The 23,701-nt window shown below is 38.2% G+C and overlaps 4 protein-coding genes across 4 annotated transcripts; 1 reads left to right on the top strand and 3 right to left on the bottom strand.

The window, feature by feature from the left end:
• The first annotated feature begins 569 nt into the window (after positions 1-569).
• On the top strand, positions 570-2,727 carry LOC124644281 (UPF0669 protein C6orf120 homolog). The gene is made up of 4 exons (XM_047183549.1): positions 570-869; positions 1,130-1,221; positions 1,809-1,949; positions 2,606-2,727. Exons 1-4 carry the CDS (start codon positions 637-639, stop codon positions 2,725-2,727), a joined length of 588 nt encoding a protein of 195 aa, XP_047039505.1. The 5' UTR covers positions 570-636.
• A 5,890-nt stretch (positions 2,728-8,617) lies between these two features.
• On the bottom strand, positions 8,618-11,300 carry LOC124644282 (thioredoxin-related transmembrane protein 2 homolog). Its single transcript, XM_047183550.1, has 4 exons — positions 10,932-11,300; positions 9,865-10,128; positions 9,035-9,169; positions 8,618-8,726 (listed from the first exon to the last, which is right to left on the bottom strand). The coding sequence occupies exons 1-4, from the start codon at positions 11,222-11,224 to the stop codon at positions 8,618-8,620; spliced, it is 801 nt and encodes a 266-aa protein (XP_047039506.1). The 5' UTR covers positions 11,225-11,300.
• Positions 11,301-19,425: 8,125 nt separating this feature from the next.
• On the bottom strand, positions 19,426-21,945 carry LOC124643913. The gene is made up of 3 exons (XM_047183039.1): positions 20,368-21,945; positions 19,645-19,912; positions 19,426-19,502 (listed from the first exon to the last, which is right to left on the bottom strand). Exons 1-3 carry the CDS (start codon positions 21,943-21,945, stop codon positions 19,426-19,428), a joined length of 1,923 nt encoding a protein of 640 aa, XP_047038995.1.
• A 194-nt stretch (positions 21,946-22,139) lies between these two features.
• Positions 22,140-23,361, bottom strand: LOC124643912. Its single transcript, XM_047183038.1, has one exon. It carries the CDS (start codon positions 23,359-23,361, stop codon positions 22,318-22,320), a length of 1,044 nt encoding a protein of 347 aa, XP_047038994.1. The 3' UTR covers positions 22,140-22,317.
• Positions 23,362-23,701: the final 340 nt, after the last annotated feature.

The following is a 23,701-nucleotide window of genomic DNA, read 5'->3' as shown; positions in this document are numbered from 1 at the left end:
GTTTGTTTTATTTTATATCTTAATACTTACTAAGTAGCAAATCCGCTCTGTGTATCATTTTGTAAATATTTCTCTTCTTTGTGGTACTTAGGATCGTAAAAATATAAAGCGACTTCAAAAATATAGGTAGCTAAAACCTTCTCCTAAGTCTGACTAAACCGCATCAGAATAAGTTCAGCCAAACGTACATTCAGGTTAATAATAGCTTAGTTATTGACTGATGTAGTTACTGTTATTCAATTATTATTATTACACATGACGAAACATGTTTTCATAGGTACCTTTACTTCAGTTATTTCTGAAGATAACTGAAAGAATTAAGTATTTTATTCTGACGTTAACGCATGGCGCCATACCGTCTCAAGCCAAACCTTCAATGGTTAGGTGATTTATGTACCAATATTGATAAAAACTTACGTTACCTACAGCTTTCGATTTTATAGGTATCTTTATCTATTAACAATACTCTTTTAGATAAACGTTTTACACACCTTATTATAATTTCTGAACTGTGCACCATGTGTCACGGCCGCTGTCAAACTGACAGCAAACAAAATTTTCGCACGTCAATTTGACAGCGAGTGAATCCTGTAGAATTTTGATTTTCGCAACAAAAATATTTACGAATTTACAGAAATGCGAAGGGAATTCATCATAGTTTTGTTAGGAATTATATGCACATCGACTTTATCGTCTTTGCTGTCCGGCTATGTGCAGATAGAGACGGATAAAATACTTTTAGACACGGTAATCGGTGCTGTAGGTGCGGGAAACTTTTCTTATTGGCAATTAGGCCATACTGGACCTTTGCTGGTGGAATTAACGTCTTTATCCGGTGATGCGGACCTTTATGTATCAGATACTGTGAGGTATGTCACTCAAAATAGTCATTTATATGTATTTTTTTAAGTTTTCCATCATCGCCTTCACTAGGTTATGTTTTGGTTTTAATTAAGCTGAATTCATTGAAAAGGATAACTATGGCTTCTTTTTTATTGAGAACTGATGGCACATATGTTGCCTAGACCCCCAGTCTCGCTAAGACTGTCCAGTGAATAATTGTTATATTAAGCACTTGGTAACCTTTATTTCATGTTCATATTAAAATATTGATCTGTTTTGCTTCCAGGCCAAGTTATGAGGTAGATAAGAACAACTTGAGCTCAGTGACATGTGGTCCTGACATGGTGCATATACCATCGGACTTCCCTAGACCTATTGGTAAGTATAACATGTAAAAAAACAGAACATAGATGAAAAATTAGAACAGTCATTTACTTTAAGTAGGCTGAAAAACAGCACTTGTCAAAGGTAGATTTAACCAAAGTACAGCCACTAAATATGATTTTACTGAATAGACAATGATGAAACAAAATTCCAAGTTCTAACACTGTCTGTCAAATTTAACAGACAGTGGCTATATCTAACTACTACTACTACTACTAACTAGCTTCTGTCAGCACTTACCTACAGTCACATCCAGTGAGAACTACTTTGTGCCTCCAGATAAAAAGCCTATAGCTTTCCTTGATAAATGGAAAATCTATCACTAACAAAACTTTACAAATACAGTCTAGTACTTCCTGAAATTAGCAATTCAAACAAACTCTTCAGAAGTATTATATAAGCAAAGATATCTTTGAAAACAAGGAGTTTTAAAGTAATATAATGTTATTAAAAATATATAAAAATACCATTTCATCATCTACCTAGCCCTTGCCCAACTATGTTGGGGTCAGTGAGCTACTAGTATATTTCACACTATATTACTTAGGTACTCAATTCAATATTTTTTTGTAATATTCCAGGTATAGGCATATTCGGTCACTGGTCCCACTACATCTCGGAGTACAGCATCCAGGTATTCCTAGACGCGTCTGCCGTGCTCACTGAAGAACAGGTGCTGGTCATCGAGAGAGCCCAGCGGGGACTCGGAGAGAAATATCAAGGTATATTTATGTAAGGCAAAGTTTGTGTACTGAGGGAACTTCTTCCTGCTTATGGATAAGTAATAAAAAAAATTAATATTATTTTTGCATTCACAAAATAAGGGTGAAAGATGTTATGTTCTTTATTTACCAAAATGATAATATTTTTTTACCATCTTTCTGGCAAATAAACGATTTATTATTGTTTATTTATATAGGCTGTTTTGTTACTCTGATATAAAAAGAATACGTCTTATTCCTGCCAAGAATTACTGCTTAGTCCTGAAAACAAATAAATAAGAATAAAGTTTCGAAAAATTCGTCTATTATATAGTTTTAGGTTCAAAGAAAAAGCATATTTCGCATTTATTTATACTATTACCAGCGAGGAGACTACTTAAAGTAGCGTGTATGTAATTCTACATTACTGTCAAGTTTCATCAAAATCCAGTAATTTTTTGTCTGAAAGAACATCAAACAGAAAGAGGAACAAACATCCAGTACATACATACAAACTTACTCTTCTATAAGTTTGTAATATTCTTAATATGTATCTATGTTTGTTACGCTTTCCCGCTAAGCTACTAGACGAATTTTATCAAACATAGCCTACAGCTAACTTCAGAGTACCAAAAGTTATTTTCCAGCTCACTATAAATAAACATTTTCTTTTCCAGAACTCGACAAGAGAAAAGAGAAGCCAGCGGCTCGTACCAGTAAGACGGGCGAGGAACCGAAACCACGGTTCCTGAAACTATTGAATATCATGGACATGATATTCGAAATGTTTGTACTATAGGTAAGTTCAACTTTTATGATATGACCAGAGGCTCAATAATTATTCTGCTAAGTGAACTATTTATTTCACAGTGTGACAATTGGATAACAATTTAATCTCAATATAAAACCAATCGTATTCCAATGGCATTTCATTGATTTGATTGGTGTATAGGGTAGTCTGCTCTACAATCATATTGCAATCATTTGCAGACAATATGATTCATTATTGAATCACAGAAAAGGATAAACTTCCATTTAAAACAAAAAAATGCGGAATGCCACGTATGCTTCAATCGTAATTAAGTCTTGCTTGATTGAAACTTAGTTGGTTCTCAATCGTATGTCACTTAAGTAAAATTAGCAGAATAAATCCCCAGCTGTCTCTCGCAGTATCACTCGCGTACCGTGGGAACTACTGCCCGTACCGGAATAAAAAAAAATACTCAGGTGGTATAGCTCTCCAACAGTGAAAGAATTTTTCAAATTGCGTCATTACTTTTGGAGCCTTTAAGGCCTAAGCCTTTTCAACTAAAATTGTAATTACTTTTTCAAGGATTTTTTATGTTTTCAGGTAATGCTACTAGCAGCTTTTAAGACAATTTCTCTCTAGCAATATTCCCCCGGTGTGCGAACAAAAGAAATTGCGCGCGAACATTTGTAAAATGTCCGCAAAACTGCAATCGTCTCGCGCGAACACATGCTAGCTGTGGACTCGCGGAATAACCGTATCATCATCATCTCAGGCGGCGGACGTCCACTGCTGAACATAGGCCTCCCCCTTAGATCTCCACAGATACCTGTTGGGGGCGACCTGCATCCAGCGTCGACGGCGACCTTTATAACGTCGTCTGTCCACCTTGTTGGTGGAACAATCTTGTCATATGCAAAGGCAAATTAAAGGCTTTTGAGTCTTTGAAATGAAATGTGACTTCCCCTGTGGCACCCGGATTAAAAGTAGGTACATAAATATTATTTCATCATCCTCCGAACCTTTTCCCCAACTATGTTGGGGTCGGCTTCCAGTCTAATCGGATGCAGCTGAGTACCAGTGCTTTACAAGAAGCGACTGCCCATCTGACCCCCTCAACCCAGTTATCCGGGCAACCGAAAACCCCTTGGTTAGACATATAGAAATATTGTTTCAAAATGAAAATTCTCACTTATTTTTTATGTAAAAAATAACGCTTCCTAATTGAAAGAAAAGACTGTAGTGTCCAAGATAAACTTAAGCCTATGATGTTTACCGACAATGTACCTACAATTGAACAACTGCGTAAGAAATACATAATATATGTACAGTAGACTGCAGATCAGTGGTAACTGTCATGCACCTTAATTCAATAGTAATAAGTACGATTTTCCTATAAAACTGTTACCACTGACCTGAAGTTGAATGTACCTATTGTCTTGCCAAAATAGCAAATATACGTATGTAAAACATTATGTAGTATTTTTTATTAGGTACATAGAAAATTTTGTTTTCGCTTTGTCACGTCGAGTTGAGAAATTCGTTTATTTTACCTACATGAGTAAACATTCTATCATTCTAATATTGAGAATCCATTAGCTTTTTATATTTAGAAAGTAATTAATATAATTAGAAAAATATTAAATTGTTTTTATCTAGTCATTAAAGTTATTTAAGATTTTTATTTGGTCTTTTATTAAAATCCTACCTAGCTAAGTGTGAGTTGCACTATCCAAACTAATATAGGTAAACGCGAAAGTAACTCTGTCTGTCTTTTCTTCACGCCTAAACTATTGAACCGATTTGTGTGAAATTTGGTACAGACATAGTTTCTAACATGAGAAAGGACATAGGATAGTTTTTATTACAAAATTTGCCCGCGCACTTCCGATAAATCGGTGGCCAATTTTATGTAGGAGAAAAAAGAACAAACTGACAGCACTATAAGCACAGGTCCTATAAAAAGTCGGTCAAGAATCCCGTAAAAAATTACTTGTACTTGCTATAAAAATCGGCACGTTTATTTGTCCTACAAGAAGTCGTAATTTCTAATCGGACCAGTAGTTCCTCAGATTAGGGCATAATAAATAAGACAAAAATAAAAGCGTGTCATAATTTTATTTACAGACTAGTTACACTGATTTGAACACATAAAGTACTTCATTTTTCAGCTACCTAAATACCTATGAAGCTTACACTTAAAAAACATGTATAAAAGAAAAACTATGCATATTGCCAAGTTGCTTTTTAATATTTTTCAATTCATATTTATAATACACGGTCAAAAAACGTTAAAATCGTAAATTTACGTTTTGAATGCCAACTGCCGACCGCACATGCAGCGACTGCATGAAGTCGGCCGCAGCTGCACTACTGGGGCCCGATTCTACTAATTGCAGACCAATCGCAAGCCAAGCAAATGTCATTGGAATTCGATTGGTCTTATTTTAGTAAAACTGCTACTGCGATTCAATTTTGACATTATTAACTTAGCAGAATCAAGCCCCTGGTTTGTACATAATGTATTTATATGAAACCGTTTCGGATCGAAGCGGCAGCACTACGTGCAGTCGCCCTCAGATATCGACCGATATCATGCAGTCCAAGTGCGGTTGGCAGATAGAAGATAAATATTCGTTATTATAAAAACTGGTAAAAAAATGCTAAAATTAAATGTTAGTTATAATTGACTATTATTATCAGATCTTTAAACTTAATAAATAATTTGTTTGGTACATTTAACACACAATCTTAAATTAGAAAAACAAAGAAAATACACTTCTGGACACATCTATTGGCCCACCTTAGAGTTTAGGTTTTGATGGCCCCTACCGAAATATGATTGCTAGATTGAACAAAAACTGTTGATGCAGTTTTAAACCTGATACATTTTACCATCTTTTTCGATCGTATTGTCTTAAATTTGAATTCAGAATACCATACGACATGGAGCTACGCCTAAGAAGTCGGATATGTGCCTCGTTAAAAGCAAATGATTTTTGAATAAAAAACATGTTTTATCAAATACAGGTTTAATTTAATAACGCGTGTTGCCTCCATAGGCATCTACCACAGCTCTCATACGATTAGGCATAGAGTTTATCAACCGCTCTATGAAGTTTTGAGGGATCATCTCCCATTCCTCTTCAATAGCAGTTTTCAACTCCTGCATCGTCTGGGCAACTGGCTGACGAGCCCTAACACGTCTTTTTAGCTCGTCCCACATGTGCTCAATGGGGTTCATGTCTGGACTTCTTGCTGGCCAGTCCATAACTGTGATATTCACATGCCAAAGATATTCCCTGACGATGCCGGCCGCATGGGCTCTTGCATTATCATGCATAAAAAGGAAATTTGGGCCCACATAGTCTGCGTATGGTATCACGTGAGGTCCTAAGTACTCACGAATGTACCTTTCAGCATTTAATGTTGGCAGCCGTGGTCCTGTAACAACCTCAAGTTCAGTTTTGCCGTTCGCGGATATACCGCCCCAGACAGTCCATGAGCTACCGCCATAAGCAACCCTCTCTTCAAAGCAGCATTGTGCGAAACGCTCTCCCTTACGTCGGTAGACCTTCTTCCTTCCATCATTGCCATGTAACACAATTTTAGACTCATCAGAAAAGAATACACGGCTCCAATCTTGCTGTGTCCAATTTAAATGACTGCCTGCGAAATGAATTCGCGCTGTTCGGTGGGCTCTCGTTAGTTTGGGCCCATTAGCTGGCTTGTGTGGTACCATATCGCGTTCTTTTAACCTTCTCCGAACAGTTCGAGCGCTCGCACGTGCTCCATGGAAGTCGCGAAGTTGATTTTGTATCTCAATGGAGGTAAGGTGACGATTTCTCAAGCTGGTCGTCACGATGAATCGATCCTGCCTTTCAGTTGTGACCCGAGATCGTGGCCTTCCTTGGCGACGAACAAAGCCGCCAGTCTCTAGGTACCTCCGATAAACATTTCGGACCGCAGATCGACTTAAATTAAGTTGAGCACTCACGTTTCTTTGGCTGTGTCCGGCCTGAATAAGTGCCACAGCTTGGGCGGCGACTTCAGGTGAAGTATCCATAGATTATTGAGAGAACCTCACCTTAATGTTAAGAATAAGTAATGTTTGTTGCAAAACCAAAGATATCAATCACTTTTTCAAGAATTAAATCCAAGTAAACCAATAAAACCAAGTTTTCTTAGTAATCGATTGTTTGATATCAACAAGCAGGCTCCAAATTGTCTCTTGTTTCTTTGAATTCTGTATTCGAAATTAAAAAAAAGACTATTGAATGAAATTGTGAATGTGCAAGGTTCAAAACTGCATAAAAACCTTTTGCTCGACCTAATATAAAAATTTAGCTAGGACCAAACGAAACTGAAAATACAAGGTGGGCCTATAGATGTGTCCAGAAGTGTATAATATTAAATAAAATATGAATGAGTATATCGGGTGTGTCGTACCTAATCACATTAAATCCTATCACATATACTTTTTGATATTCTATAGCGAATTGTTAAAAAAAATAACCTAATCCATTCACTTGTTTAGCCACAGGAGTCATTTTTCGTTTTCATAATTTACAACATCATGTGTAAAGCAGAGATAAAGATAGGAGTATCGAATGTTTTGATCCGTTGACATTTTTCAAGGGAGAATTTTCGTTGTTTGTAATGACTGACTCTTAAATGGTGTTTTAATTCTCGCACAGTTTTATTCCATTTACTTTGTTTGTTTTTAGGTATTCTATTTTTTTCTTTGTGCTAATCGACATAATATTAACCAGTATATTAACGTATTTAATTTAATGCGATTAGGTACGACACACCCTATAAATAGAAAAACCTTATTTATATTTCTCTTAATAATATTTAATGCAGCCTGTCTGCAAATTATTTGTAAAATAAAACAGCGGTGTTGCTTGCTACCTAAATATAAATTCTACGCTTAGAGCATTAAACCAACTGGAACCGCCGTGAGCACAAATTTCTATGCAAGGCAAAGAAATAGTCGGCGGGTTGTTCGAAAGAGATACCGCGGCCCTGGTACATAAAAGGCCTACGACGGAACACGACGGTGTTTAGTCAGTAAGAGTCTTACACTCCCTCACCGCGCGTAACCCACAGCGGGAGGGGGCATTTGATGATTTTTGACGTCGTTAAAAAAAAGGCAAAGAAATAGTGACAGTTCAATCATGCATTTGGAGGAAGGAAAGATATCGGAGATGCCATAAGGCAGGTAGGTCAGGCGCCTTCTTGTAGCTCAAGCAACGTGCGGTAGCCGGGATCACTTACTACAACTAACGAGGCGTTCGGGTTCCTTGTCTAATCAAAACCAATCTGTCAAAGATTGGTCTTGATTGATTGGTGATTTTATATTGAAAATAATGGGCGGAGCCAGTAACGTTCGTCGTCACTCGCCCCGCATGTTGTCGCGTTACTTTCTTAGGAGATATTGCGTTATGACATATCCGCTAGTCATTTTGTTCTAAATGCACACGGTTAAAGAAGTCGTGTTGCGATTCCAGGTCAGGCAAGTACCAATGCAACTTTGCTAAGTTTGTATGTACTTTCTAAGTATATCTTGGACACCAATGACTGTGTTTCGGATGGCACGTTAAACTGTATGTCCGGGCTGTCATTGAACCTCCTTAGTAGTCGTTACGGGTGGTCAGAAGCCAGTAAGTCTGACACCAGTCTAACCAAGGGGTATTGGGTTGCCCGGGTAACTGGGTTGAGGAGGTCAGATAGGTAGTCGCTCCTTGTGGCACACTGGAACTCAGCTGCATCCGGTTAGACTGGAAGCCGACCCCAACACAGTTGGGAAAAAAGCTCGGAGGATGATCTCCGCTCGTCATTTTGTTCTCCATGCTCACAGGTATTGCATCTCCAGTTGGTCACATACTCTAAGATTTCTACTACAATAAATAACTATTATCCTACCGTTTATATTGCACTACTCATCTTTTTTAACATTCTTAGCGTTCGCTAATATCTTCTTGCATTCTTGATAAATGCCGTCGAGGTCAAATGCTGCTTTTACGTTGTCTTTTGAGAAAAGGAATCTGAAATTGAAATAGATTAATGTTTTGACTGGAAGTTATGCACGACATAGTTTAATTTATAACTCAATTATTTTTTTTTAAACTGTTACAGTTTCTGCTCCTGGATAAAAAGTGGCCTATTATAGCCTTTCTTAATAAATAGGCTTTCTTACACTGTTTTATTTTTTCAAATAAAACAGTGTAAGAAATAGAATGTAGATAGGCCTATAAGGCCCAGTATGCATGAGCCAGTTATTTATAGTACTAGGTAAGTAGGTACTCCTCCTTTTTGGGAAGTCGGTTAATAAAGGGAATGCTAAAGAACTTACTTCTGCAGCTTCCCAGTGTGGTCAGCCTGTGGCCTCCTCATCTTCTCCTGTCCGTCTGCCAGGACCAGCACGGTGGGCAGCTGTCTACTGGTCGGACCGTCCTGTACTCGGTACTTTGTGGCTGATTCTGGGTATCTGGTGATGAAAGAGTATGGTGGTTATTAAAGTGAGTTGGTGAAGAGGATAAAATATGTGTTCTTTTGGATAAATAAAAAGAAACTGATATATTTTTTAGAGGGAAATCAGGTTCTTTTTTTAACGTTTAGGTATAGTTCGGCCATTCAGAGAATGCGTTCCTGACACGTCGCGATTGAACTGACGACGTAACTTTGCAATGGCGTTGCAGTTACGATAAAAATATTTTTGCTGGTTGTTTACCGTTTTAACAATTGAGGAGCATTAAAACAACATTATTATATCAATAATCAATGAATGTTATTACGTCGTCAGTTCAATCGCGACGTGTCAGGAACGCATTCTCTGAATGGCCGAACTATAGTAGGTAATGTTTACGTTTACTCCATTTGAGTAGAGAGTTAAGTAACTAAAGGTAAATAATCTTCATGTGCTTTTTTTTACACAAATACTATATTGAACAAATTAAACTACTGCTTAAAATAATGATTCAATTGCTTAAATTATTGTATTTTGTTTTTGAACTGTTTTTTTTAATTTTTTTTTTTTAATTAAGTCATATTATGAGAGTTTATATACTTCTGTTGTTACAGATGGTTTAAGAGAGAGCGAATGCCTATATGACGCGCACTGGTAAACTAGACGTTGACCATAACGTTGTTAAGAAAAGCCTAGGCACACCCATAAATTCTTACCTTCCAACATCAAGCTTCCCAAACTTTAAGTTATCCAGCCCATAACTCGCCGACAGCTCCGCAAACACCGGTGCAAAGTTAACGCAAGCTGGATGCCAAGCCGCATACAGGCAGACTATCCACGTAGTATTCTTGTGGTGTTTGAGCTCGTCTTCTAAGACTTGAGGGCCTCGGAAGTAGGTGACGTGTTCTGGGCCCATGTACGTTGGTTCTGGGAGTAGGAGAGCTGATAGAATGAGGATGGCTCCATATGGAAGACCGTATCTGGAAGAAATGAGGATTTCATTTTTAATACGAAGGTGTAAGGTAATAATTTTGTTGGTCTGTTGTGGAGTTACAATTAAGAAGGTGGGTTGCCCAGGTAACTGGGTTGAGGAGGTCAGATAGGGCAGTGGCTCCTTGTAAAGCACTGGTACTCAGCTGAATCCGGTTAGACCGGAAGCCGACACCAACATGGTTGGGAAAAAGGCTCAGAGGATGATGTCAATAAAATTATTATTAATTATATATATTACTACATATTATTCATTCAAAAGTCTATCTATCTGTCCAGCTTTTATGCCAATTTTACTTGAAACCAATTCAACAAGATATATCTGGTATACAGATTGTGTACTGCAAGAGTGTCTGAGAAAGGACCTAGTCCACTTTTTATTCACATAGAGGCAAACGGCTAACTTTAAAAATTTATTTTGTACCAACTGTGACAGTTCATGACTGTTTGTTTTAGTATAATTAGGTTTATTTATGAAGTTAACAATAACAAGTCTTATTATCATAAAGGTGATAATTACAGGTGATAAATATGTAATAAGTAAGGTGACAAGTCTTCTTAGGTTACTAATAATATAAAGAATATCTATTGTACTTACTGAACCAAAGAAAGAATGAATTTGATAAAAGTGAATTGATATTGATAAATTATTTATATGAAGTTACAAAAAAGGACAGTTTTAAGCTCCAGATAACAAAAATCTGGTTCAATAATCCAGAATACCGCTCAAAACTGGTTACAGTTAAATATAAATAAGTTTTAATTGAAAAAATAGGCAATAAGGACCACTTACCTAATATCAGCATAAAACCATAGAATTAAGTTTGCAATCTTCGTATAAACAAATGAAGACGAAAGATAATTCACCATGGTCACGCTTCCCGCCTTCCTAGTCCTTAACATTACGACTATAATCAAGAAAAATAGGATTTCCGTTTCTCTGCTGTCTAGCTCACAGTCGGCACTTGGAAATAAAAAGTTACAAATATAACCCGTACGCTTACACGTAACGTAAGATAAACTTAACAGGATGTTAAACCAGTAATATGGTTTTATTAATTGCTTCAAATCTGTTTTGTAAGACATGGTTTTATAATATTTTTATGTTATTTTAAAACACAATTTTGGGCTCGCCGCAGTCCTCAATTTATGACATCTGGGATATGACCAGGGGGAGGACACTCCGTACATTTTGACAGCTAAGTAAACGAAGAGTCGCCACCTTTTATTTGGCCCGGAAACTATTTACTATCTAAAAGATACCTTAAATTACCAACAGATGGCACTACACTATAATCGATTTTGTTTGTTAATATAAAATTATTTATGCAATATTAATTAGAGAAAAGTATGAGGAAAATATTAGACACTTTAAAAAAAGATATAATAGGCGAATAAATTAAATACGGTTTAAAAAAGCACAAATATCAAATTTCATCTAAAAAGACCTGGTGTCAGTATTCCAAGTAACTTAACAAAACCGATCATAATAATATCAATATGGCGGTTTTTTGCATTCCGCATACACGCGTAAATAAAAAGTAATATATAATAATTATTTGTTTTCCTTCGACCTTTTACTATATTAACGATGACATTTTCTATTAGGGTAAGTAGCACCATGTAACTATAACGATAACCAATGTTATAGTTATATGGTGCTACTTACCCTAATAGAAAATGTTATGAATATGATGCATAATTATAATATTTTTATAGCTATAGCTATGTAGGTAGTTCGGGGCCAATTTAGAGAAAGATGGCGCATTGTCAAATTGGGTTGCAAGAATAACACGTGAGTGGGCTCTCTTTTCCCTATATATTACTTTACTCTTTGGATATGACTCTGTTACACGAAGCTATCTGCAAAAGCAGTCAACTGTCAAGATAATGCTGTCAGAAGAGAGAAGGATGGCAATAACGGTAACGATGTTGGGTAAAAGAAATAGCGTATCTCTAAAAGTCGGCGAAATTGTTTCGTGTATACGAGATTTTTTCAAATTCATACTCAGTCGGAGTAGCTTGTACCGGGGCTGCGGGATTGTTCGAGAGTTACCGCGGCCATGCCGCGGCCCTGGTACATAAAAGGCCTACGTCGGAACACGACGGTTTTTAGTCAGTAAGAGTATGAGAGACACTCACTCAGCGCTGCTAACCCACAGCGGAAGTGGTCAATTGATTTTTGACGACATAAAAAAAAAGTCGGAACTTTCGGTACTTTATTCAGAAACCGTGGAATTACGTAAAAAATACCTGTTCACTTTACAAATTATCAGCCTGACTTAAAAAAAACGGAATTTAGCAAGATTTTTTTTTAGTAAGAATCTGAAAACAGTCATTCCGGCTGTAGCAGGCCTAGTTTTTATTGGTGTTCGAAGGGAAAACATTTATTTCAGTATGCTTAAAAACCGTAACTCTAATTATACAAGAAAATCAAAATGAAAAACATTAAATCGTGTCAAAAAATAGATTTTATTATCAGAAAACTTAAATTAATGAAATATTTTTTTTATATTCTCTAGCGGTATTCGATAAATAACATACTATATAATTACATAAGTTGCTGTTTGTTGGCGTTTAACTCTAAAACTACTGAACGGACTTTTATGCGGTTTTCACTCTTTCAATAGACGACTGATTCATGATGGTAATCGGATAACATTGATGCGCAGGAGATTATCTATTATTCCTGTAAATATTAACGAAATGTCTTATTGCTTAGATATTCAGTCAAATTATTTTTGGGAAAGCACCATATATACTATTGTAGCATAGCAAACATACATATGACTATTATATTTAATCATCAATGTAGCTCAATTACAGAGAATACGGCGTATATTTGAACTTAAACTTGTCATGTCAATTAAAATCATTTTGAAAGAGACATCAAAAGAAAATGCCATATTTATTTTAAAAAATGGCAAAATACAAAGGTTGGCTTTTGAGTTGAAATCGGTAGGTAGCTACGCAAAATACATGTCAGCAAGTCAGCCTTCGGCGTCGTCCTAATTGACAGCGATCGCACGATGGCGCGATGCGTTTTTCATCTCACGATCTCACTATCTCACTTGCGAGGTTCAAATAGGACACGTGTGCGTTCGCGCAGCGGAATGTTGTTGAATTTAAAGATTTTAATTATGCAGATAATTAGTGTAAGACGTCCTATAATTGTGTATGGTAAATAAAAATTTGTGTATGCAGCCATTGTGGAGAAATTCACCAAAAACAGATTCCGCTGGTGTGCGTTCGCGCAGCGGAATGTTGTTGAATTTAAAGATTTTAATTATGCAGATAATTAGTGTAAGACGTCCTATAATTGTGTATGGTAAATAAAAATTTGTGTATGCAGCCATTGTGGAGAAATTCACCAAAAACAGATTCCGCTGGGCGAACGTTGGCGAACGTTGTCCTGGCAGAACTTTTTTTAATCCATAGACTTTAGAAGAAAAGAGATGTGTCCGAAAATTAGTGTGTATTTGTGTATAATTGATTATGTATGAATGAAATCAGTGCATGCATAAACTTCGGAGAAATTCAAGTTTCCGCTGCGCGAACGTTTGGCCATTAGCTAGTTTTCATATAAAGCGCTTACATAGAGAGCTGTAGATTTTTACATACGTTGTTTTGAATTTGTTTATATTTGTTTAAAAAACAGATTTAGAAAAAGTCGTAGGGTTTAAAAGATAAAAATATAAACGTAAAATACACTTATTAGGTCTTAGTTCTTAAAGTATGCAGTTTGGGGTCTAGATTTTCACGTTTACACAAACCTTGTAAGTGTCTCCAACATGTTGCCAAGTATCAATGATGTTCCGTTAGTAATTAAAAAGTTATAGGATATTTTACCATGAATAGATCACTGTTTACAAAGCAGTCGAATATCAAGACGTTCTAAAGGAATTGCATGGTAAAATGTATGCCAATAATTAGTTTAATCATTCAACTATTCACTTGCAAAATTTCATGTCATTAAATTCAGTAATTAAAGAAAGACAATTATAATACTGACGGAGCATCGAAAACCTACATAATCCGACCAAGTTCGGATAGCTACAAAAAAGCGGCCGTGCCATATGTCTAAGAAACGTTCTTAACTTGGAAGGTTAGTATATTTATTAATATGGTACAGTTGCGTACACAAGCTTTAGGCAAAAATAAAACAATTGCATTTCTTGAATGAAAAATATTTTTTTAATAATAACGCCACTATCTACGACATTTTAGTTAAAATACGTAACGTTTATTAACGTTATTTTTAATCACGTAGTTAAGTAATTTATGTAAGTATATAATAATAACCCCCCCATGGGGCCACCTTGACGTGGTGGGGGGGCTTGTGGGAAGGCATGAACACTAAAAACAGTCAATAAGAACTAGACGACCCTGTGCCAATTGGTAAACAGGAGGTACCATCAGAAAATATAGTCATAACACCTCGACTTACCCTTTCCAACTAACGGTCCCAATTTCCCAATTTCCCATCCCTTTTCCTTAAAATCTCTATCTTATAAATTATAAATCCTATCTTCAATGCCTAATAACATATTTATCTTATTATTTACTTTAAAGTATGTACTTTGCAGTCATCTTATAGCTTTTACCTTTGAACTTTTCTCTTTCATAGTATTTTGATATATTTCTCCTAATTTAATGCGACTACGAAACAGAGTAATAATACCCCAGGCGGGTACCGGAGCTAACCGCGATGGAGAATCCCGCTCCACGGCTTCCAGCCTGGGCTGCCCTTCGTATTCTGGGGGGGGCAACGTATCGCAGCGAGCTGCCCAGTCACAGATTGTTGCAGCTCAACATGATGATGACACGTCATCAACTTCATCAACATCATTATTCCCTTCATTACCATCATCACCACCTTCGTATTTACTACGTTCATCACCAACATCCTCATTAATGTCAGTAGATGTTGTGACGGAGGCCACATTGGCCGATAATCCCTCACCCACTACTGTCCCAACCAGTACGCGCAAAAAATGGAGTGAAGATATGAATACTTTCATTTGGCGTACATATCTCACCATCACAAAACTAGAAACCGACACAAATTCATACCTCACATCACTACATCAACAGTTCATTAACAAATTCCCACACATGGATGTCTCTAAACAAAGAATTGGAGACCAACGCAGAGCAATAGTTAACAAAAAGTTACTAACGCCCACTACACTTGATACAATTAGATCAGAAGTTAGCACAGATTTACAGACAAACACAAATTGCACACAAAATCAGACACCATTTCAACTAGATACCACCCAAATTAACTCAACTTCACACACAACAACACTCCCAAAGAGCAGAATGAAATGGTCAAATGAGCTCAACGAGACTCTAATAAAATGTTACTATATTACTACGAATATGGAAACAGACATTACCATGTGGCGAAAAAAGCTAAGAGATATGTTTATAGAAAGGTACCCAGAATTGTCACACTTGTCTGAACAACGAATATCAGATCAAAAAAGAGTAATAATTAATAATAAAATGATATCAGAATCACGCCTTTTAGAAATAAAAAATCATGCCCTTCACCAATTAGGTACTTACAGAGAAACGCAAAATCTACCTACACAAACAGTTATCGAAAATACGTCTAGACTATCAACAAATACATTTGAACAAAACCCATATACACAAGCGACAGAAGTAGAAACGGTCACCCACTTCTTAAACAGTATCGACCCAGACGCACTTACACACACCTTAGTAAACGTACAAAACATACCACACAATGACACCGACACAGACGTAATTAGGAAAATAGAGGAGACCTTTAGTTTAGCACTACAACACTACACAAACATTCATCCGACAAAACGAGATTATATACCCAAACAAAAACCGTCCAGAAAGTTAGCAAAAATAGTTAGTCACATCAACGAACACATTTTACCTAAACATACAAGTAAAGACACAGAGTTTGACCAACTGCAGACTATCATTTACAGTGCAGCTTGGACAGCTGCAAAAACTAATGGGAGTAGACTCTCATTGGGCGCTTCTGATAATACAACGACGGTACGACACAAAATCCGTAAACCCAAGTGGCAAAAGAGATTAGAATCCAGAGCTGCAGATCTAAGGGCCAAAATTGGAAGGCTAACAGCATATATGCAGGGTTATAGGAGTAGGAAACTTAATGAAAAAGTAAATATTATTCTAGAAAGCTATAAAATACATTCGACTCATGAAGAACCAAACACAGAGCTTGTACACTTCCTAGATACTCTCAAACAGAAGCTTACACTTATAACCAGCAGACTAAATAGGTATGTTAAATGCACATTACGCAAAACTCAGAATAATAAGTTTAAGTCCAACGAGAAACAGTTTTACAGATCATTAAAACAATCTACCACAAATCAAACAATAAACAGCAATGAAAGTAACACAAACGCCTCTTTGCCTAGGATAGACGAATTTCATCAATTCTGGGCAGGGATATGGGAGAGGCCTATGAGCCATAATAGTCAAGCCGAGTGGATTAAAACAGAAAGAGAGAGCCTTAAAAACTTAGAAGAAATGTCGTTCGAACATATCCCAATAGATACTTTCCATGACGTCCTTAGCAAATTACATAATTGGAAAGCACCAGGTTCAGACTACATACACAATTTCTGGTACAAAAAATTTACACACATTCACCCATACCTCTACAACTACATAAACAGCTTTATTAAAAACCCTAACACATTACCTACATACATAGCGGAAGGACTGACATATATGATACCAAAAGACACCAATGACAGTAGTAACCCAGCCAAATACAGACCTATCACCTGCCTCCAGACTATATACAAAATTATAACTTCATGTATTACCCATATAGTTTATAAACACCTTGAAACAAATTTAATTTTATCAGAAGAGCAGAAAGGGTGCCGAAAGTTAAGCCAAGGTTGCAAGGAGCAGCTGACAATAGACTCTGTAATACTACAGCAGGTTAGACGCCAGAAAAAAGATCTGTTCACGATGTATATTGATTACAAAAAAGCATACGACTCGGTGCCACATACGTGGTTACTTGAAGTCCTAGAGATATACAAAATTAACCCACAAATAGTTTCATTTTTAGGCAACATCATAACACAATGGACAACACGTTTACATGTAACAACACCCACTGGTAGCACTGAAACCGAACCCATTAAGATACAGCGAGGCATATTTCAGGGAGACGCATTCAGCCCCTTATGGTTCTGCTTAGCATTAAACCCGTTATCGAAAGCATTAAATATAAGTGCACCAGGATTTAAACTGATATTAGGCGACAATACTCATGACACACACAAAATAAATCACCTTCTATACATGGATGACATCAAACTGTACGCTTCCTCACAGGAGGACTTATACACGCTAGCTGATATCACAGACAGTTTTTCACAAGATATTAAAATGGAATTCGGTATCGACAAGTGTAAAATCAACTCAGTCATGGGAGGCAACAATTATGAACACACTTACACAACGCAAACAGGCGAAACAATAGATTCTTTAAGTGAACACGAAACTTACAAATACTTAGGATACATTCAGGCTACACAAATAAAACACAAAGACATAAAAAACAAATTAACACAACAATTTAAACACAGACTTAAATCAATACTTAATACTCAACTACACGCCAGACATACTATTAAAGCAATCAACACCTACGCTATTCCCGTTTTGACCTACTCATTTGGTATTATTAGTTGGACCAAGACAGAACTTAAAAATTTACAGCGCATCATTAACACAACACTAACCAGACACAGAAAACACCATCCTCGCTCCTGCATCCAGAGACTATAGTTCGGCCATTCAGAGAATGCGTTCCTGACACGTCGCGATTGAACTGACGACGTAACTACATTCATTGATTATTGATATAATAGAAAGAAAAGAAGAAAGAAAATACATTTAATTACGTAATTGAGGACGCATACATAAGTACCTACATAAACAATCAATATAATAAATAAAACAAAAAAGGGCTAAAATAGAAAGAAAACAAACATGAGGGGGTAGTATGCGTCACAACCACGCAATACGGCCCTCGCTCAGCATGATGCTGCGACCCCGTGCGAGACAAAGTCCCAGCGCTGATTTTCAGCGACAGCCGAAACTAACGTTATGGCGTCCAACGGGTGATTATGCGAATATGTGTTAAATAAATTGTGTTTAAATATATATTAAATAAATAGTGTTTCTTTGAAGAATATAATAGAATATAATTAGTTTACTCCATATGATCAAAATACATGTGGTCGCGCCATTAATTATCTATGCCTGTAAACCATAGAGGTCAGTGCTGTAACTTAAACATCTGTCAAAAACTATTTCAGCTACTGAAAATAAAAATGTATTTTTAATGGCGACCGACGCTTTCGTACTTTATTATAAGAGGGTAATATGCTTTACAAAATATTGTATAGTGTGTATGTATCATACGAGATAAGTATCTTGAGCAACGAGTGACTAAGTTTTATCTTATCCCAGTTTGGGATCGTGCGAGGTGTTATAAAATATGCTTTGTCATGACGGTGGGTGAGTAGAAGTTACACGTGGATTGCGAATAGTACGTAGTAAGCAGCATTCAACTTTAATTAAAAAACAACATTTTAGTTAAATTAGGGAATATAAAAAGTAAGGAATAATAATGATTTAATTAAATTTAGAATTAACATTAAAATCGTAATGAATTGATATCACAGGTACATAAAAATATATGAGGACATAACAAAGAACACAGATGAAGGATATTTGGAGCAATATGAGCCGACACAGCCCCTCCTCCAAGATTGCTCAACGATCAGGAGCCACGCTTCTGCTACAAGTGTGCCTCCAATGCATCCCACGCCTCAGGAAATCCCTACACCAGCGCATGTACGCCATGACCCCGTAGGTAAGTGACAATACAAACAGTTACCATGCGTATCAGCCAGTTTGTTCCCTTAATAAATGTTTTTTAAGTAGGTATTTGAATGGTAACTTTGATTTCAGGCGTCGCAATGGTGGAGGGATATCATTCCAACAGCGTGTGGCTGCAAACTTGAAACAACCTCGGAATGCTATGGTACGATGCATTGGTACCACCAGAGGGCATACCACGGACCGGAGACCATGATCTGAACGGATGGGTTTCCAGGTCAACTTGCTATATAGGTATTCTGGTTTTTTTGAATCAATAACTCCAAAAAGCAAATTGGCCAAGTGCAGCCTCCTCCTGGCTGCCATCTTTAATATATCCAGATTATTTATGTACGGAGTCACGTGGCTTCTTCGAGGAATGTTTGTGCAGAACCGAACACAGGCATTTTGAATACGCTGTATAACGTGTTCTGTCCTAGAAAGAAGGCATGGTCCATACACTATATCACAATAGTTTAGCCTAGATAGAATAAGACTGTCAACGAGTTGTTTGCGCAATGGGATGGACAGGTACTTTCGTATTCCATACAGAACCTTCAGTCTATAAAAACAGTTACGCAGAACATTATTGATATGGGCCTCAAACCTTAATTCGGGATCCATAGTTAAACTCAGATTGCATACTAGCTCAACTCTCTCAATGCTCTCGCCCATGACTGTCAACGCAGGATTAGTGGTCAAGATTGTACGCACTTGGTTCCTAGAACCCAGAACTATAAACTTCGATTTAAGGGGGTTAAGTACCAGAGAGTTCACTTCAGACCATTCAACCACTCTCTGCAAATCTTCGTTGATTTTCTGCACAGCCACAGATGTTTCATCAGCCTTGAAAGAGATGTACAATTGTATATCATCGGCGTATATAATATCGGCATATGGTAATTACAGTGAATGAATGACTTTGTGATATCTGCACTGTACAGTATGTACAACAGGGGCCCCAAAATCGAGCCTTGAGGAACGCCCCTCGACACGCGGAGGGGGGCGGATGACACCCTTGACCCATCTTCTGTGTGCAATTCCACTAACTGAGATCGATCGGAGAGGTAGCTTCTAAACCACTCAACTGCATCAGGGTCAAAGCCGTAGAAAGCCAATTTGGACAACAATAGAGTGGTGTTGATTGCGTCAAAAGCGCGGGAAAAATCTAGCAATGCCAGGATTGTACCCTCCCCCCTATCGCGCGCTTCAAGAATATTCCCTACAACATCAGCCAAAGCCGTTGCAGTACCCCTACCCTGTCTAAACCCTGATTGCAGATCTGGAAGAATTTTATTTACCTCCAGAAAATTTACTACTTGGGAGTAGACTACCCGTTCTAGAATCTTGGAGAGGCAAGGCAGAATACTGATAGGTCTCAAGTCCTTTGTACTGACTGGATTATTATTTTTGGATATAGGTCGGACGATAGCGCATCGCCATAGTTCAGGGAATGTACTCGTGGTAATAGAGCAGTTAATTATACCAGTAATGGCTTGCAAGGCATTAGGCAAAGCAAGGGATATCATATCAAGGCTGATACAGTCGATACCTTGTGCATTAGATCCCAGGCTCTTAATTATCTTAAGAACAGCCTCGGCGTTGGTCGTTGTAAGACTGAATGTGGCATCACCAAAGCTATGTGTCTCAAAGTAGGACTGCTGTGACACATTTAGATGACAGTTGCCCGGCACATCCAGGAACGCAGCATTAATTTCATCAGGGTTGTTGAAATGTCCTGGTAGTAATCTTTGCGTGTGATCTGGCAGCACATCAGACTTTAGGTTGCGCCATAACAGTTTAGGGTCCTTAATATGGTCATTGATGCTCTTTGTGAAATATGATTTCTTCTCGCTAGCCAGGGCCGTAATAGCTTGATGCTTGAGTTGAAGATAATATTGCTTATGTCCTGGTAACTTAGTTTTGCGAAACCGTGCCCTTGCCTCATCTCTCATCTTCGATATTAGCCTAACATTATCAGTTATCCACGGAGTGGGACGGGTTTTAAAGGTCATGCTTTTGAGAGGAGCATGGAGATCAAAAAGCTGATTCAAAAAGAAGTTAAATGTTTGCACCATATCATTAACATTACTCATGTCACCAACCGATGACCATGGTATATTCCCCAAATCCATTATGAAGTAGTCCTCCAGTATGTTTTTGAGCGGACGAAATACAACCGACCTGGGTTTGAACGTAGGCTTTTTAAAAATTGTCTCGCATGTGATAAACGAGTGATGGCCAAGCTCACTAATATGATTCACAATGACGTTACGAGTAGGAGCATCTGTGCAGACAACATCAATTAGCGAACTACTGTCTCCCACATAGTGTGTGGGTGTTTGCACTAGCTGTTGAATATTCAAGTGATTGAGAAACTCCGTAAGTTCTTTCGTTTTTGTGCTATCAACATCTAACATATTAACGTTAAAGTCTCCCAACAGAATCAGATGATCATAAGGTGCCAACCCACTAATGCTGTCAGTCAAGGCGTCCAGAAAAGTATGTAACTCTAGCCATGGTGGACGATAAGCAGTGCCAATGAGTAGTTTTTTTTTATTGACATTGAGGTTCAGCCAGAGCTGTTCCACATTGCTGTGCTCAGGATGAGGTCTGATGCGCGCAGTGATTCCATTTTTAAGGTAAAATGCGACCCCTCCGCCTCGCCCACCACGGACAGTCGTGGGACGCGGTATGTGTTTAAGTCTATACCCAGGCACACTAGGCGCGCGGCCATCCTCACCCTTGCGCAACCAAGTTTCGTTGATAGCCATTATATCCACGGAATAGTTGCCCATGGCTATCAGAAATTGATCTTGATTAGTCCCCAGTGAACCTGCGTTTAACAAACCAAACTTGATGTATTTAGCTGGAGTCATTTGCATTTGTTATGTACTGTAAATTTAATTATGTATATAGATTTTGTTTGTACTGTATATAGTTTTTTGTGTATAATGTATATAGCTATTGTATAAAATATATATAGTTTTTGTAGATATTGTTTGTGTATATAGCTTTGATATATAATGTGTATAGCTTCTATATATAATGTATATAATAATAATTTTTGTGAAATGTTAGTGTAAGATTTAACGTGTTTATATAATATAGTTATATAGATTTGAAACAATTTTGACTCACCATATAAGCAAAATATGATAACCCCCTGATAGAAAAGAGTGTGACGCATATTCCCCCACTCATGAATGCTAGACACACACAATGACAAAAATAATAAAAACAGACAGTAATCAAGTTGTTTCATTGACAGATCCAATAATCGCAGCAATGTCCTCGTCGGTGCGGATTCTTTGGGTGGAGTCACCCGGGCCCTTCCTAGCCAGTATGCGACCTCGCTTCGTCCAAACAAACCTCCAGCTGAAGAGGCTAGCAGCGTCTCGCGCCTTCCGAAACAACCGGCGATTAGTTTTAGTGAGGCGCTCGTTAAGGAAGAAACGCTGCGGCGGGCCAGACATGTCCAGGTCAGCAGTCGTCGCGCCCCGGCGCACGCGCGCACTCGCCAGCAGCTGGTCGCGCACATCGCGCCGCGCCAGGCGTACCACTATGGCGCGCGGCCGCGGCACCGCCGGACCGGCAGAGCTTGTGGCGTTGAGCTGCCTACCGCCCACCCGCTCCGCACTGACGATGTCACGTTCCTCCAGCGTGACCCCCAACTTGAGGCCTATTACCTTGGCAATGTGAACCGGGTTGTCAGCTGTGCTCTCGGGAATATTTGAGATTTCGATGTCATTACTGAGAAGGTCTTGATCCCTGTCGTTCAGTTCCCTCCTTAATTCTTCCACAATCCCCTCCACGGATGAATGTGTGGAAGGGGAGGTCTCCCGCCGCTGTTCCAGTGCATTAATTCTGGCCTCCAGGCCGTCAATACGGGTATTGCAGCTCTGCATGGATAATTTAAGATCCATCATCTCCTCCAGCATCTTGCTGCGGAACTCCAGAAGGTCAGCACGCATCGCCCTCAACTCCTCCACTAGAGTCAAGTCGGAGCCAGCTTGCGGCGCAGGGGGAACAGACGATAGACTCGCAGATTGTTGCCCGACGGTCTCAGGTAAAGGGCTGGAACAACTAACAGTCCTGGTGTTGGGTGAACTCGGCACCACGCTTGTATGTTCTACAGGGCTGGTGCTAGAACAGGGAGGGCTTTCCGCAAGACCTCTGACTGGAGTATCCGCCCTATTGTCCCTTAACAGGTTCTTCTTACACTCTGGGCAGCGCCAGCCTGCAGGGACAACGCCTTTTGCTACAACTCCTACGCACCCTCTGTGGTACGCCATTTTGCATTTACCACATTTAGCGCCCTCTGCCGGTACCATAAAGCGACCGCAACCGTGGCAATTGACACCAGGCATGATGGTAGGCAAATAGGTAACTTGCGTCTGAGGTGATTCGCCGTTCACACGCTAGATGGCGCTGTTAACTCGATGTCGATCGTTGACAGATAACGAGAATATCAGCCCTCTGTCTATGCCGTCGGTCTGTCAAATCGAGAGAGACGAGAATATCCGACACTTATTAAAAATAGAGGGTAGAACTCAATTACGCAAAGTCACTGTAAGTATTGTTTTGTATAGTTTAGAACCTTAAGCACTGTTTTTATTAACCACTTTAATATAT

This window comes from Helicoverpa zea, chromosome 29 (genome assembly GCF_022581195.2).
Source record: "Helicoverpa zea isolate HzStark_Cry1AcR chromosome 29, ilHelZeax1.1, whole genome shotgun sequence".
NCBI lineage: Eukaryota > Metazoa > Arthropoda > Insecta > Lepidoptera > Noctuidae > Helicoverpa > Helicoverpa zea.
This window is presented reverse-complemented; position numbering and strand designations above follow the sequence as displayed.